At 36.1% G+C, this 14,132-nt stretch overlaps 1 protein-coding gene across 1 annotated transcript in view; it reads right to left on the reverse strand.

Annotated features, from left to right (window-relative positions):
• Positions 1–449: 449 nt before the first annotated feature.
• Positions 450–14,132, reverse strand: part of TEX9 (testis expressed 9) — a 57,200-nt gene continuing 43,517 nt past the window's right edge. The window contains exons 11-12 of the mRNA XM_055319636.1: positions 1,566–1,700; positions 450–527 (exon numbers count right to left, since the gene is read on the reverse strand). Of these exons, the coding sequence (XP_055175611.1) occupies positions 450–527; positions 1,566–1,700 (213 nt within the window). The remainder of the gene's footprint in view (positions 528–1,565; positions 1,701–14,132) is intronic.

Here is a 14,132-nt window from a genome sequence, read left to right on the forward strand (position 1 = left end):
AGATCTGATTTCCATATCACTACCCAAGAGACTAATTTCTCCATTCTACTGCTGCTGCTCAGAGCTTTTTCTGCATCTCCATTCAGACTGCAGTTCCACAGGTATTTGTGTTTTAGGAACTTTATTTCCCAGATTTGGCCAAAGTATCTTTTCCTCTGTATTGTAAGGGAAAAGAACAGTTAAAACTGAGGAATTTCAAAGTGCTTTATTGTCAAGAAGAACAATTTCTATCTCACAAACTATCACTTATGAACAAGTGGGTTATCCTATTTTATAAAATATTTCCTTTAATAATTACATGTCAATTCTGTATCCCCTAAATCTAAACAGGGAATTCTCTGGAGTTACCTGATGAAAGCCAATGAAATCAAAGTTTATAAAGAGTAAGAATAAATCATTAAAGTTTTAAATACAATGTATATGGGTCACATAGTTATAAAGTAGATCACTTATGAATTTCCCCATTCAAGTGCCTTCATAAATTCCTCTTCGGTAAAAGACAGCATCTTGGCAGCTTCAATATGCATCTGCATTTATAACAAATCAATATTGTTTTAGTATTAAAAGTAGACTACAGAACAAGAGAAAATTGATAAAGGTATATAAATATGCTATCAATTATCAGCTCTGTTGGAATGTGTACTTGAATTCCAATAAACGTGAGATTTGAAATAATTACATTCAATGGTCAGCCTGTAAAAGCCTATTTTGCCCATGGTGGTTACTGCACCAATCTATTAAGAGAATATAGTAACATTTTAATTTATAAATTATAAATATAGTAACATTTAACTGTTACAAAAAGAGAAAGTGGCAGAACCATGACTTCATATCCTCTCACTACCAGGTGATTCATGTGCACAGAAGGGAATATAGCTTGGAATCAATCTTCAATGTTTCAAGAGGCAAGCCAATCCCCTAAGATAATAGTTGTATATAATTAGGGAGTACCCATACTGTATTTCCAGTCCCATTTGCCACATTACTAATTTACTTGCAGGAAAATATCCATGTGCTTGGATGACAGATATATAAATCTTATTGTGTATGTTATATAGATAAAATTTTGTGCCTAAGAATGTCAAACTATAAAACATATCTAAAGTAGAAGTAACTATTTTAGTAGAGCAGTCCAAATAATATCTATGGTTTAACTTTTTTTTTTTTTTTTTTAAGATTTTAGAGAGAGAGAAAAGGAGCAGGGGGAGGGAAAGGGAGAAGCAGACTCCCCACTGAGCAGGGAGCCTGATGTGGAGCTCAACCAGGACCTTGGGATCATGACCTGAGCCAAAGGTAGATGTTTAACTGACTAAGCCACCAGGTATTCCTGTGTTTTGTTTTTTTTTTTTTTTAATTTTTATTTATTTATGATAGTCACACAGAGAGAGAGAGAGACAGAGAGAGGCAGAGACACAGGCAGAGGGAGAAGCAGGCTCCATGCACCAGGAGCCCGATGTGGGATTCGATCCCGGATCCCCGGGATCGTGCCCTGGGCCAAAGGCAGGCGCCAAACCGCTGTGCCACCCAGGGATCCCTATTCCTGTGTTTTTTAAGGACAGACTCACCTTTTGCCTTTTTAAAATATCAATTAATTTTAATTGTTTCTTGAACCCTATCATTAATTCTCCTTTTTGTTTTTCTAGCTTCTTATTTTCTGATTTTAATGCTTCAATTTTTTGGTGTTCCTCATTGGCTATATCCTGCAAAAGGAAAAAAAAAATCCCATATAGTCTTCACAATCTTTACTGGAAAAAATATTACTAACATGACAATAGTTTTTATAACTTTTTAACTGAAATATAAAATTTTTGTTGTCTTCTTTGCATTACTGAATAAATGTAACTTTGATAACCTGTAGTGATGCTCATGTCTCACACATTGTAAACATTTTAGAAATAATTCAGTTCCAATAATGACGGCTTGTAATAGACAACTCTTCTGAGGGTAACAAAAAACATTTGAAGGTATAGATGAGTAATTGGTAGTGAGCAGAAACTGGAAGTGATATGATCCTTAAAAAAAAAGGAAATATACTGGCTGAAGTCCACATTCAGCTGACTTCTCAGAGCACTTTCTACCTTATGGGTTCACAAGAGAGACCTTACAGAAAAAGTAGTCTTACTGGGCTGAGGAATGAGACAGCAGCTTTGCCAGGGTGGTAGAAATTTCTAGGCGGCAAATCCTAGAAAGAATGGAGCCCTTGAAATTCCCTCAAATCCTTGGCAGACACCTAAATACCCCAAATACCCATGTGCAGGGTGAGACCCCTAGAAACACAAGAAAGACAATAGCTGTGGTCTAGCAAGCTGAGCAGAGAATTCAGCCACTGGCCTGACAAGGGAGAAAGAGTTTGTAATTCTGGCAAAAATTAACTGAATGAGCTCTGCAGCAATTTGGACAGTGCAGAAAAAGGACCAGTGAACTTTAAAACAGACCAGTAAAATTTAATGAAGTATAAGAAGATCTACTTAAATGTTAAAGGAAGTCTTTCATGAAAACAGACCATGATACCAGAAGGAAATCTGAATATGCATATGCATGCATAAAAAAGTACCAGAAATAATAACATATAATAAATATTAGACTTTTTCTTTTTAAAATAAATCACTTTAAAAGATAATTGATGTCACCAAGATGGTAGATTAGGAAGCTCCAGGCCCTTGCCCCCAATGAACACACATGGAAACATTGAAGATACAATGCAATATAAGAACTATAGAAGCCAATTAAGTAGCAGTAACAACCAAGCAAACACCTAACCAAGTAAAAGCCACATTCAAAATGATAGGAAATATCATGGCATTTATGCTCACCCTTTCTCCTTACCCTCCTGGGATATGGAAGGAAGCCTCTCAATTCATGGAAACAAGAGTAGAACCTGATTGTAATGTTCTGACTTGTCTGAGGATTGTTTGAGGGACTGTCTTGTCTGACTCAGAGCACTGAAGGAATGGTGGCACAGTTTAGATTATCAGGTTGGAGGCTGCTGAAAGTAGTGGGAAATGCTGCACATGAGGGCTAGAGGGGGTCTGCAGAACCACAAATGCAAGAGATTATAGGCAAAAGAATAAAATATAACATTTAAGGCCCTTAGAAGAAGCAGGGCTGAAGCTCCTAGGAAATTAAGACATTTAAGTGACTGAAGAGCTTTAAGAACTTTAATACAAAATGGCAATAGGAAAGTTCTTCCCCATCAGTAATAACTTGAAATGTAAATGAATAAAATTCCCCCTAGATTGGATAAAAAAAAAAAAGACATAAGTGTATTCTGTCTACAAGAGACTCACTTCAGATCTAATGATATATATATAGATAGATGAAGGATGAAGATACTGCATGCAAATAGCACCCAAAGAGGATAGAGGTGGCTATATTAGATAGACTTTACGTCAAAACAGTTACAAGACAAAAAAAGGCCATTTTTTAATAAAAGGCTCAATTCACCAAGGAGTTTTAACAATTACATATGTACCAAACATCAGTTCCTAAATATATGAGGCAAACAATGACAGAACTGGTGAGAAGAAAAAAACAGCTCTGCAATTAATAATAGACTTCAATACCCCACCTATGGATATAACTAGAAAGAGCAATAAGAACAGTACTTGAATAACCAACTGGACCCAAAAGACATATACAGAACATTCCAACCAACAAAAGCAAAATACACTTTTTTTTTCTCTAAAGATTTGAGATAGAGAGAAGAGGGTAATAAGGGCAGAGAGAAACCCAAGCAGACTCTGCTGAATATGGAGCCTGACACAGAGCTTGATCTCACCATGCTGATACCACAACCTGAGCCAAAACCTAGAATCAGCCCTCAACCGACTACACCACCCAGGTGCCCCAAAATACACATTTTTAAAAAATGCACATGAAAGATTGGCCTAGATCATGTTAGGCCACGAAACAAGTATTAATTTTTAAAGACTGAAACCATACAAAGTATCTATCCTGCTCACAGTAAAATGAAACTAGAATTCAACAGAATTTATGGAAAATCCATAAATATGTGAGAATTAACACTCTTAATCAATGAGTTAAAGAAGAAATTGTCAGGGAAATAAGAGAATATCTTCAGATAAATGACAATGAAAACACAATGTACCAAAATTTATAGGATGTAGGGAAAGCAATACTAAGGGGAAAATGTATAGCTATAAATGCTTATGTTAAAAAAGAATAAAGATCTCAAATCAACAACCTAACTATAACTTAGAGAACTAAACCCAAAGCTAGTTGAAAACAGAAAATACTATAGGTTAGAGATAAATGAAATAGAGAATAAAATAACCAGAGAAAAATCAATGAAGCCAAGAGCTGGTTCTTGGAAAAGGTCAACAAAACTGCCGAACCTTTACTCTAGACTAAGAAAAAAAAGAGAAGACTCAACAGCAGAAATGGAAGAGGGGATATTACAACCGACTTTACAGAAAAAAATTATAAATGGAAGAGAAGACATTACAACTGATACCACAGAAATACAGAGGATAAGAGAATACTCTGAACAATGGTATACCAATAAACTGGATAACCTAGACGAAATAAACTCCTAGACACTCCCAGTCTACTAAAACTGAATGATGAAGAAACAGGAAATCCAAACAAATACACAACTAGTTAGGAGATTGAAGGAGTATTTAAAAACCTCTCAACAAGGAAATCCCCAAACCAAATAGCTTCACTGGTGAATTTTACCAAATATTTAAAGAAAAATTAACACCAATCATCCTCAAATTCTTTCCCCAAATTAAAGAGACCAAAATACTTCTAAATTCATTCAATAAAAGCCAGCATTAACCTGATACCAAAGCCAGACAAAAACACTACAGACCAATAATCCCTCACAAATGTGAAAATCTTCAACAAAATAATAGCAGACTGAATTCCACAGTACATGAAAAGGATTATACAGAATGACCAAGTGGAATATATTCCTGGAAGCAAGGATGATGGTTCAACATACAAAAAATCAACTGACGGAACACTCCACATTAACGGAAGGAAAAAAAACACACAATCCTCTCAATTGATGTAGATAAAGCATATGAGAAGATTCAACACAATTTCATGATAAAAACATTACAGAAGGAACAGAATGCTCCCACTTCAACATAATAGCCATATATGAAAAGCCCACAGATCATATACTCACTGGTAAAAGACTGGAAGCTTTTTCTCTATGATCAGGAACAAGACAAGGATACCTGCTTTTGCCAGTTTTATCCAACATAGTCCTAGAAATCTTGGTCAGAGCAGCTAGGGGAGAAAAAATAAATCAAAGGCATTCAAATAAAAAAGAAGCGATTATTCCTGTTCACAGATAACACAAAATGCAGAAAACCCAAAAGATTCCATAAAAAAAACTAAGAATAACTTCATTTGGTAAAGCAGCAAGATACAGAATCAATACACAAAAATCACCTATATTTTTATATATTAATAACGAACATTCCTAAAAATTAATAACCATCAAAAAGAACAAAATACTTAGGAATAAACGTAGCCAAGGAGGTGAAAGACTTCTACATAGAAAATTTCAAAACACTGCTGAAAGAATTTAGACACAAATGGACAGAAATTCTGTGTGGATTGGAAAGATTTAATAGTTATGATGCCAATACTACCCCAAAGATACAGTTTAAATGTAATCTCTATCAAAATCCCAATTGTTTCTTACAGAAATAGAAAGATCCATCCTAATATTCATAGGGAATCTCAAAAGATCACAAATAGCCAAACAATTCCGAAAATGAATAACAAAGTTGGAGGTCTCATACTTCCTGATTTCAAAATTTATGACAACGCTACAAGAATCAAAAACAATATGATACCTTCATAAAAGACATATAGACCAATGGAATAGAGAGCCCAGAAATAAACCTATGTACATAAGAACAAATGATTATGGACAAGGGTGTCAAGCCTGGAAAACGACATCTTCTCTAATAAACAGTGCTAGGAAACTTGATATCCCCAAGCAAAATAATGAACTTATACCCCTATATTATGCCATATATAAAAATTAACTCAAATTTAGTTAGTTTAGACATCTAAATGTAATCCTAAAATTATGAAACTGTTAGAAGAAAACAGAGGACATGGTACATGATATTGGATTTAGTTAGGATTTCTTAGAACACCAACAGTACAGAAGAAAAAATAAACTGGACTGCATCAAAGGACGAAATCAACAGAGTGAAAGGCAACCTATAGAATGGTTTGCAGATATTTGCAAATCATGTATCTGATAAGGAGTTAAAATCCAGAATATGTAAAGAACTCCAAATCATTAAAAGAGCACAATGAGTCCTTTGCATATTTTTTTAGACCTTTCTCCAAAGAAGATATATAAATGACTAACAAGCACATAAAACGGTGGTCAGCATCACCACTCATTAGGGAAATGCAAACCAAAATCACAATGAGAGAACCACCTAATAAACATTAGGATGACTACCATAAAATAAAACCAAAAGCAAAAGAAACAACAAATGAGTGCTGATGAGGATACAGAGAAATTGGCACCCTGAGAACCTGGGAGCTAAGTGGTTGCGTGTCTGCCTTTGGCTGAGGTCATGATCCCAGGGTCCTGGGATTGCGTCCTGCATCAGGCTCCCAAGAGGGAGCCTGCTTCTCGCTGGCTATGTCTCTGCCTCCCTGTATCTCTCATGAATAAATAAAATCTTAAAAAAAAAAAAAGAAGTTGGAATCCTCATGCATCAATGGTGAGGATGCAAAATGATGCAGCTGTGTGGAAAAGCAATATGGTTGTTTCTTAAAAAAGCAATATGGTTGTTTCTTAAAAAATGAAAGATTTACCATATGATCCAGTAATTCCACATCTGGACATATATCCAAAATAATTGAGTGCAGGGTCTTAATTAATTGTACACTCATGTTCATGGCAGGATTATTCGTAATAGCCAAAAGGTGGGAGCAACCCAAGTATTTATCCACAGACTAGTGGATAAACAAAATGTGGCTGGTTTGTTTGTATACACACACACGTGCGCATGCGCGCGCACACACACACACACAGTGGATTATTACTAAGCCTTAAAAAGGAATGAAATTTTGACACATGGTACAACATGGATGAAACTTGAAGACATCATGCTATGTGAAATAAATCAGTCACAAAAAGAGAAACACTGTATGAACCATTTATGTGACATAAACCACCATATAGAGTGGTCAAAATCATAAAGATAGAAAGTAGAATTGTGGTTGTCAGGGTGATGGAAAGGGGAATGGGGAATTGCTGTTTAATGAACACAGTTTCAGTTTTTGCAAGATGACAAAAAAGTTCTGGAGTCTGGCTGCGTAATAGTATGCATATATGTAATACCATGAACTGTACACTTAAAACATAAAAGGGTATTTTTATGTGTACTATACCAAAATTAATTTTTAATTTTTTTTCAAAATTAATTTTTAATTTAATTTATTTATTTTTAAAGATTTTATTTTATTTATTCATGATAGACACAGAGAAAGAGAGAGAGAGAGGGAGAGACACAGGCAGAGGGAGAAGCAGGCTCCACGCAGGGAGCCTGACGTGGGACTCGATCCCTGGTCTCCAGGATCGCGCCCTGGGCCAAAGGCAGGCACTAAACTGCTGCACCACCCAGGGATCCCCTAATTTTTAATTTTAAAAGGTAATTCTTTAAGGCAAAAGGTAATGATGTAGTGTGGAGTTTGTGTATAAGTAAAATATATAACAATAGCAAAAATGGTACGAGAGTAAATGAAAGTACACTACTAAAAGGTTCTTACATTATTCAAAAAGTGCTGTAATATTACTGGAAGACAGACAATGGTAAGTTAAAGAAGTGTATGATAAATACTAAAATGTTCATAGAAAAGTTGAGACAATACAGGAGATAAAACGGAATCATTAAAAGAATATTCAAAAGGAGAGAAAGAAGGGAAAGAAAATTAGGTATAAAAAACAAGAACAAAATTAAACCCAACCATATTAATAATCGAATTAAATGTAATTCTAAACATTCCATTGAAAAGTCAGAGACTGTGACATTGAACAAATGAATGAATAAGTAAAAAGTACTCAACTGTATGCTGCCTATATAAGATACAAAGGAGTTATAAGTAAAAGGATGGAAAAAAGATATCCTGATGCTATCACTAATTAAAAGACAACTAAAGTGGGTGTCTGGCTGGCTTAGTTGGTAGGGCATGCGATGTGACTCTTAATCTCAGGGTCATGAGTTTAAGCCCCTCATTGGGCATGGAGACTACATTAAAGAAACAAACAAACCTTAAAAAAAAAAGCTGCAGTTACTTAATATCTAAGAGTATATCACAACAAAGACAATTATGAGGAATATAAGTTGTATCACAATAATAAAGGGTTCATCTCATTATGAGGACATAACAATCTTATATTTTAATGTATCTACCATTAGGCCTCCAAAGTACATGATGCAAAAACTGCCAAAACTGAAAAAGGGAAAATAATCCACAATTCTGTTTGGAGATCAGCACCCCTTCTCAATCACTGATAGAACAAGTAACTAAAATATGTAAAGATACAGAAGACTTGAATACACTATCAAGCAACTTGACATGATTGACATTTACTGAATACTCCTCCCAGTAAACACAGAATATACATTCTTTACCAGGAGACAGGGAACATATGCCAATTTAAATCACATTCCAGGCCATAAAACAAAGCTCTATAAATTTACAATGATTCAAGTAAGAACAAATGCTCAGGAAGACCGAGTAGGAGGTCCCTAAATTAACCTTGTCCTGAGATACAACTAGGTAACACTTACATCAGTGCAGATAACCCAGAAAATGACCTGAAAACTGGAAGAACAAACTCCACAACTAAATGTAGAGAAAAGGCCACATCAAAGAGAGTGGGAAGGGTAGATATGCAGTTGGCAGCTAAACCCCACAGGTCTGGCCACCAGAGAGAGGAAGCGGTAGGTGTGGAAAGGGGTGAGAAACAGACTATCACACTGGGGAGCCTGCAGAGGGAAGACAAAGCCCCGTGGCATTTGGCTGTGAAAATCAGAGGGGTCAAATTTCAAGAGTTCTTAGAACCAGTGATACTAAAAGCCTGGAACTTTAAAAATCAGCAGGCCCAGCTATGGGAGATCCCAGAGGACAATAGGAAGCGGAGTCCCCACCCTTAAAGAGTCAGCACAAAAAACAGCCCCAGAGACACAGCTTAAAGCAGCAGTTTGAAAAAACATCTGGGGGCACCTAGGTAGCTCAGCTGATTAAGCATCTGACTTTGGCTCAGGTCACAATCCTGGAGTCCTGGAATCAAGCCTTGCATCAGGCTCCCTGCTTAGCAGGGAGTCTGCTTCTCCCTCCACCTCTGTCCCTCCCTCCATTTGTGTGCTCTCTCTCTAGGTTGCTCTCTCAAATAAAATCTATAAAAAGAAAAGAAAAACATCTGGGAGAGTTAGTTACTAACTTCGGAGTTCCCTGAGGAACTTCTCTAGGAACAAAGGAGCTGGCAGCCTCCATTTCCCTCTCCTGCCCCCAAGCATAATCACATGATCACCTATGGGAACCAGCTCAGCATCTGCATTCACTACCTAACTTGCTTAGACCATGCCCTACTGCCTCCAAACACAACTGCTTCAGTCCCTTCATTGTAGGTCCCCTCCCTGAGAATAGTGCAATCTTTGCCAATACTGCATCTCCCAACCTCCTACGGATGACATGCACACATTGGTAAAACTGCACCCCTCGCTTGCCTGCTCCTGTGCAACCTGCAGAGCATCCCAGATGCCTGGTCTTCCCAACAGCTCCATCCCCTGGAAGACCAGCACCACTTTGCTAAAAATACACCCCCTACACCCCCTGCCCACTACGTTTTGGCACAACAGAGGTAGCTGACTTTCCCAACACACAGGAACAAAGAGAGTTAGGCAAAATTAGGAGACAGAGGAATATGTCCCATATGAAAGAACAGGACAAAATCTTAGCAAGACACCTAAGAGAAACAGAGATAAATATGCCTGACAGAGAATTTAGTAATGATCATAAACATACTCACTGGACTTGAGAAGAGTAAAAGACATTAGTGGGATCCTTAACACAGACATTTTAAAAAAAGAACTGATCAGAGATGAAGAAAAAACAATTGAAATTAAAAATATACTTGATGGAATAAATAATAGGCTAGAGGAAAGAGAGGAACAAATTAATGATCTGGAAGACAGAGTAACAGAAAGTAAGCTGAGCAAATGAGAAAAAAATTATGTAAAATGAGAATAGACTTAGGGAATTCAGTGACTCCACCACATTTAATATATTCACATTATAGGGATTCAGAAGAAGAAGAGAGAAAAGAGAGCAGAATATTTAAGTGAAGACATAACAGCTGAAAACTTCCCTAATCTGGAGAAGGAAACAGATATCCAGATCCTGGAGGCACAGATATTGCCCAACAAAATCGACTCAAAGAGGTCCATACCAAGACATAGAAATTAAAATGGCAAAATATAGTGAGAAAGAAAAGAAACTCAAAAGCAGCAAGAGAAAAGAAGAGTTACATATAAGGGGAAAGCCCATAAGGCTATCAGCAGATTTTTCAACAGAAACTTAGCAGGCCAGAAGAAAATGGCATGACACATTCAAAGTGCTGAAAGGGAAAAACCTGCAGTGAAGAATATTCAATCCAGTAAGGTTATCATTCATAATAGAAGGAGAGAAGAAGAGTTTCTTAGACAGGGGCACATGGGTGGGTCAGTGGCTGAGCATTTGGCCTTTGGCTCAGGGCATGATCCCGGGGTTCTGGGATCCAGTCCTGTATCGGGCTCCCTGCAGGGAGCCTGCTTCTCCCTCTGCCTATGTCTCTGCCTCTATGTGTCTCCATGAATAAATAAAATCTTTTTTTTTTTTTCTCAGACAAAAACTAATGGAGTTCATAAGCACTAAACAAGCCCTACAAGAAATATTCAAGGGGACTCTGAGTGGAAAGTAAAGACGATCAGTGAGAGTATGAAAAATAGGAAACACAAAAGCAGTAAAAATAAGTATGTCTATAAAAATACTCAAGGGATTCACAACATAAAAGGATATAAAATATGACATCATAAACCTAAAACAAGGTAGGAGAAAAAAATGGATTCAAACTTAAGCAACCATCAACTTCATATAGACTGCTAAATGCAAAAGATGTTATATACACACCTAATGGTAACCATAAATCAAAAATCAGTAATAAATATGCACAGAATAAAGAAAAATGAATCCAAGTATATCACTAAAGAAAGTTAGCAAACCACGGAAGAGAGCAAGACAAGAAAGAATCAGAAAAACTACAATAAAAACCACAAAACAAGTAACAAAATATTAAATACTTATCTATCAATAATTACTCTGTAAATGGACTAAATGCTCCAACTGAAACAGAGGGTGACAGAATGGATGAAAAAACAAAACCCATCTATATGCTGCCTACAAGAGACTTACTTTAGACCTAAAGACACCTGCAGATTGAAAATGAGGGGATAGAGAAACATTTATTGTGCAGTCGGATGTCAAAAGAAAGATGGGGTAACAGTACTTATATTGGACAAAATAGATTTTAAAACACTAACAAGACAAAGAAGGACTATATAAAATAATAAAGGGGACAATCCAATAAGTAGATACAATTGTAAATGCTTATATACCCAACATGAAAGCACCCAAATATGTAAAACAGTAAAACATAAAGGAACTAATGGATAGTAATGCAATAATAGTAGGGGACTTTAACACCCCACTTATATCAATGGACAGATCAGATCATCTAAACAAAATCAACAAGGAAAGAGTGGCTTTAAATGATACAATGGACCAAATGGACTTAACAGATATATTCAGAACATCCTAAAATAGCAGAATAGAGATTCTTTTCAAGCACATATGAAACACTCTCCAGAGCAGACATTTAGGCCACAAAACAAGTCTCAACAGATTAAAAAATACTGAAGTCATACCATGTACTTTTCTGACTATGGTGCTATGAAACTAGAAATCAAACACAAGAAAAAAATCTGGGAAGAGCACAAATACATGGAGGCTAAATAACATGCTACTAAAAAATTAATGGGTGAACCAAGATATCAAAGAAGAAATAAAAAATTACATGTAAATAAGTGAAAATGAAAACACAACAGTGCAAAATCTTTGGGATGTAGCAAAAGCAGTTCTAAAAGAGAAGTTTATAGCAATACAGGTCTACCTCAAGAAACAAGAAAAATCTCAAACTACCTAATCTTACACCTAAAGGAGTTAGAAAAAGAAAAAACAAAACCCAAAACCAGCAGAAGGAAGGAAATAATAAAGCTTATAGCAGAAATAAGTGATATAGAAACTATAAAAACAACAGATCAATGACACCAGGAGGTGGTTCTTTAAAAAGCTCAAAAAAATTGAAAACCTCTAGCAAGACCCAAGAAAAAAAGTGAGGGGCAGGGGAGAGGACTCAAATAAAACCACCAAAGAGAAATGACTACAAACACCACATAAATACAAAGAATTATTATTTGCCACAACCTGGACAACCTGAAAGAAACTGTTAAGTTCCTAGAAACACATAACCTACCAAAACTGAAGAAATAGAAATTTTGAATAAACTAATTACCAGCAATGAAATTGCATAAGTAATCAAAAAGATCCTAACAAACACAAGTCCAGAACCAGAAAGCTTCACAGGAAAATTCTACCAAATATTTTAAAAAGAGTTAATAATACCTATTCTTCTCAAAGTATTCCAACAAATAGAAGAAGGGAAACTTCCAAATTTATTCTATAAGAGCAGCATTACTCTGATACCAACACCAGATAAAGATACAACAAAAATAAAACAAACTATAAGCCAATCTCTCTGATGAACATATATGCAGAAATCCTCAAGAAAATATTAGCAAATGAAATCCAACAGTACATTTAAAAAAATCATTCATCACAATCAAGTGGGATTTATCCCTGGGATGCCAAGGTGATTCAGCATTCATAAATCAATCAACATGATAGATCACATTACTAAGAGAAAGAATACAAACCATAATAGTCATTTCAATAGATGCAGAAAAAAAAGCATTTGATAAAGTGCATCCATTCATGATTTTTAAAAACCCAACAACACAAAAAACCATCAACAAAGTAGGTTTACCTAAACATAATAAAGGCCTTCTATGAAATCTCACAGCGTACATCATATTCAATGGTGCAAAACTGAGAGCTTTACCTTAAAGTCAGGAACAAGACAAGGATGTCTACTCCCATCACTCTTATTCACTATAGAATTGGAAGTCCTAGCCACAGCAATCGAACAGAAAGAAACAAAAGGCATCCACATTGGTAGTAAAGAAGTAAAACTTTCACTATGTGAAAGACTTGTACTCTGAAAACTGTGTAACATTGACGAAAATAATTGAAGACAACACAAAGAAATGGAAAGATATTCCATGTTCATGGATTGCAAGAACTGTTAAAATGTCCATACTACCAAAGCAATCTACAGATTTAATGCAATCCCTATCAAAATACAGCCAGCAGGGGCACCTAGGTAGCTCAGTTGGTTAAGCATCTGACTCTTGATTTCGGCTCAGGATTGTAAGATCAATCCCCACTTTGTGATCAGCACTCAGTGAGGAGTCTGTTTGAGATTCTTTCCCACTGCTCCACCCTCACCTCTCGCTCTCAAATAAATAAATCTTAAAAAAATAATACCACCAGCATTTTTCACAGAACTAGAACAAACAATCCTAAAATTTGTATGGAACCTCAAAAGACCCCAAATAGCCAAAGTAATCCTGAAAAAGAAAAATAAATCTAGGGGTACCTGAGTGGCTAAGTGGTTGAGCATCTGCCTTTGGCTTAGGTTATGATCCCAGGGTCCTGGGATCGAGTCCCACAGCAGGCTTCCTGTAGGGAGCCTGCTTCTCTCTCTGCCTCTCTCTGCATCTCTTATGAATAAATAAAGAAAATCTTTTAAAAAAAGAAATCTAAAGGTATCCTAATTGCAGACTTCAAGTCATACTACAAAGCTATAGTAATCAAAACAGAATGGTACTAACACAAAAATAACACAAAGATCAACAGAACAGAATAGAGAGCCCAGAAATAAACCCACAATTACATGGTCA

Source organism: Nyctereutes procyonoides, unplaced genomic scaffold (genome assembly GCF_905146905.1).
Source record: "Nyctereutes procyonoides isolate TBG_1078 unplaced genomic scaffold, NYPRO_anot_genome, whole genome shotgun sequence".
Lineage (NCBI taxonomy): Eukaryota > Metazoa > Chordata > Mammalia > Carnivora > Canidae > Nyctereutes > Nyctereutes procyonoides.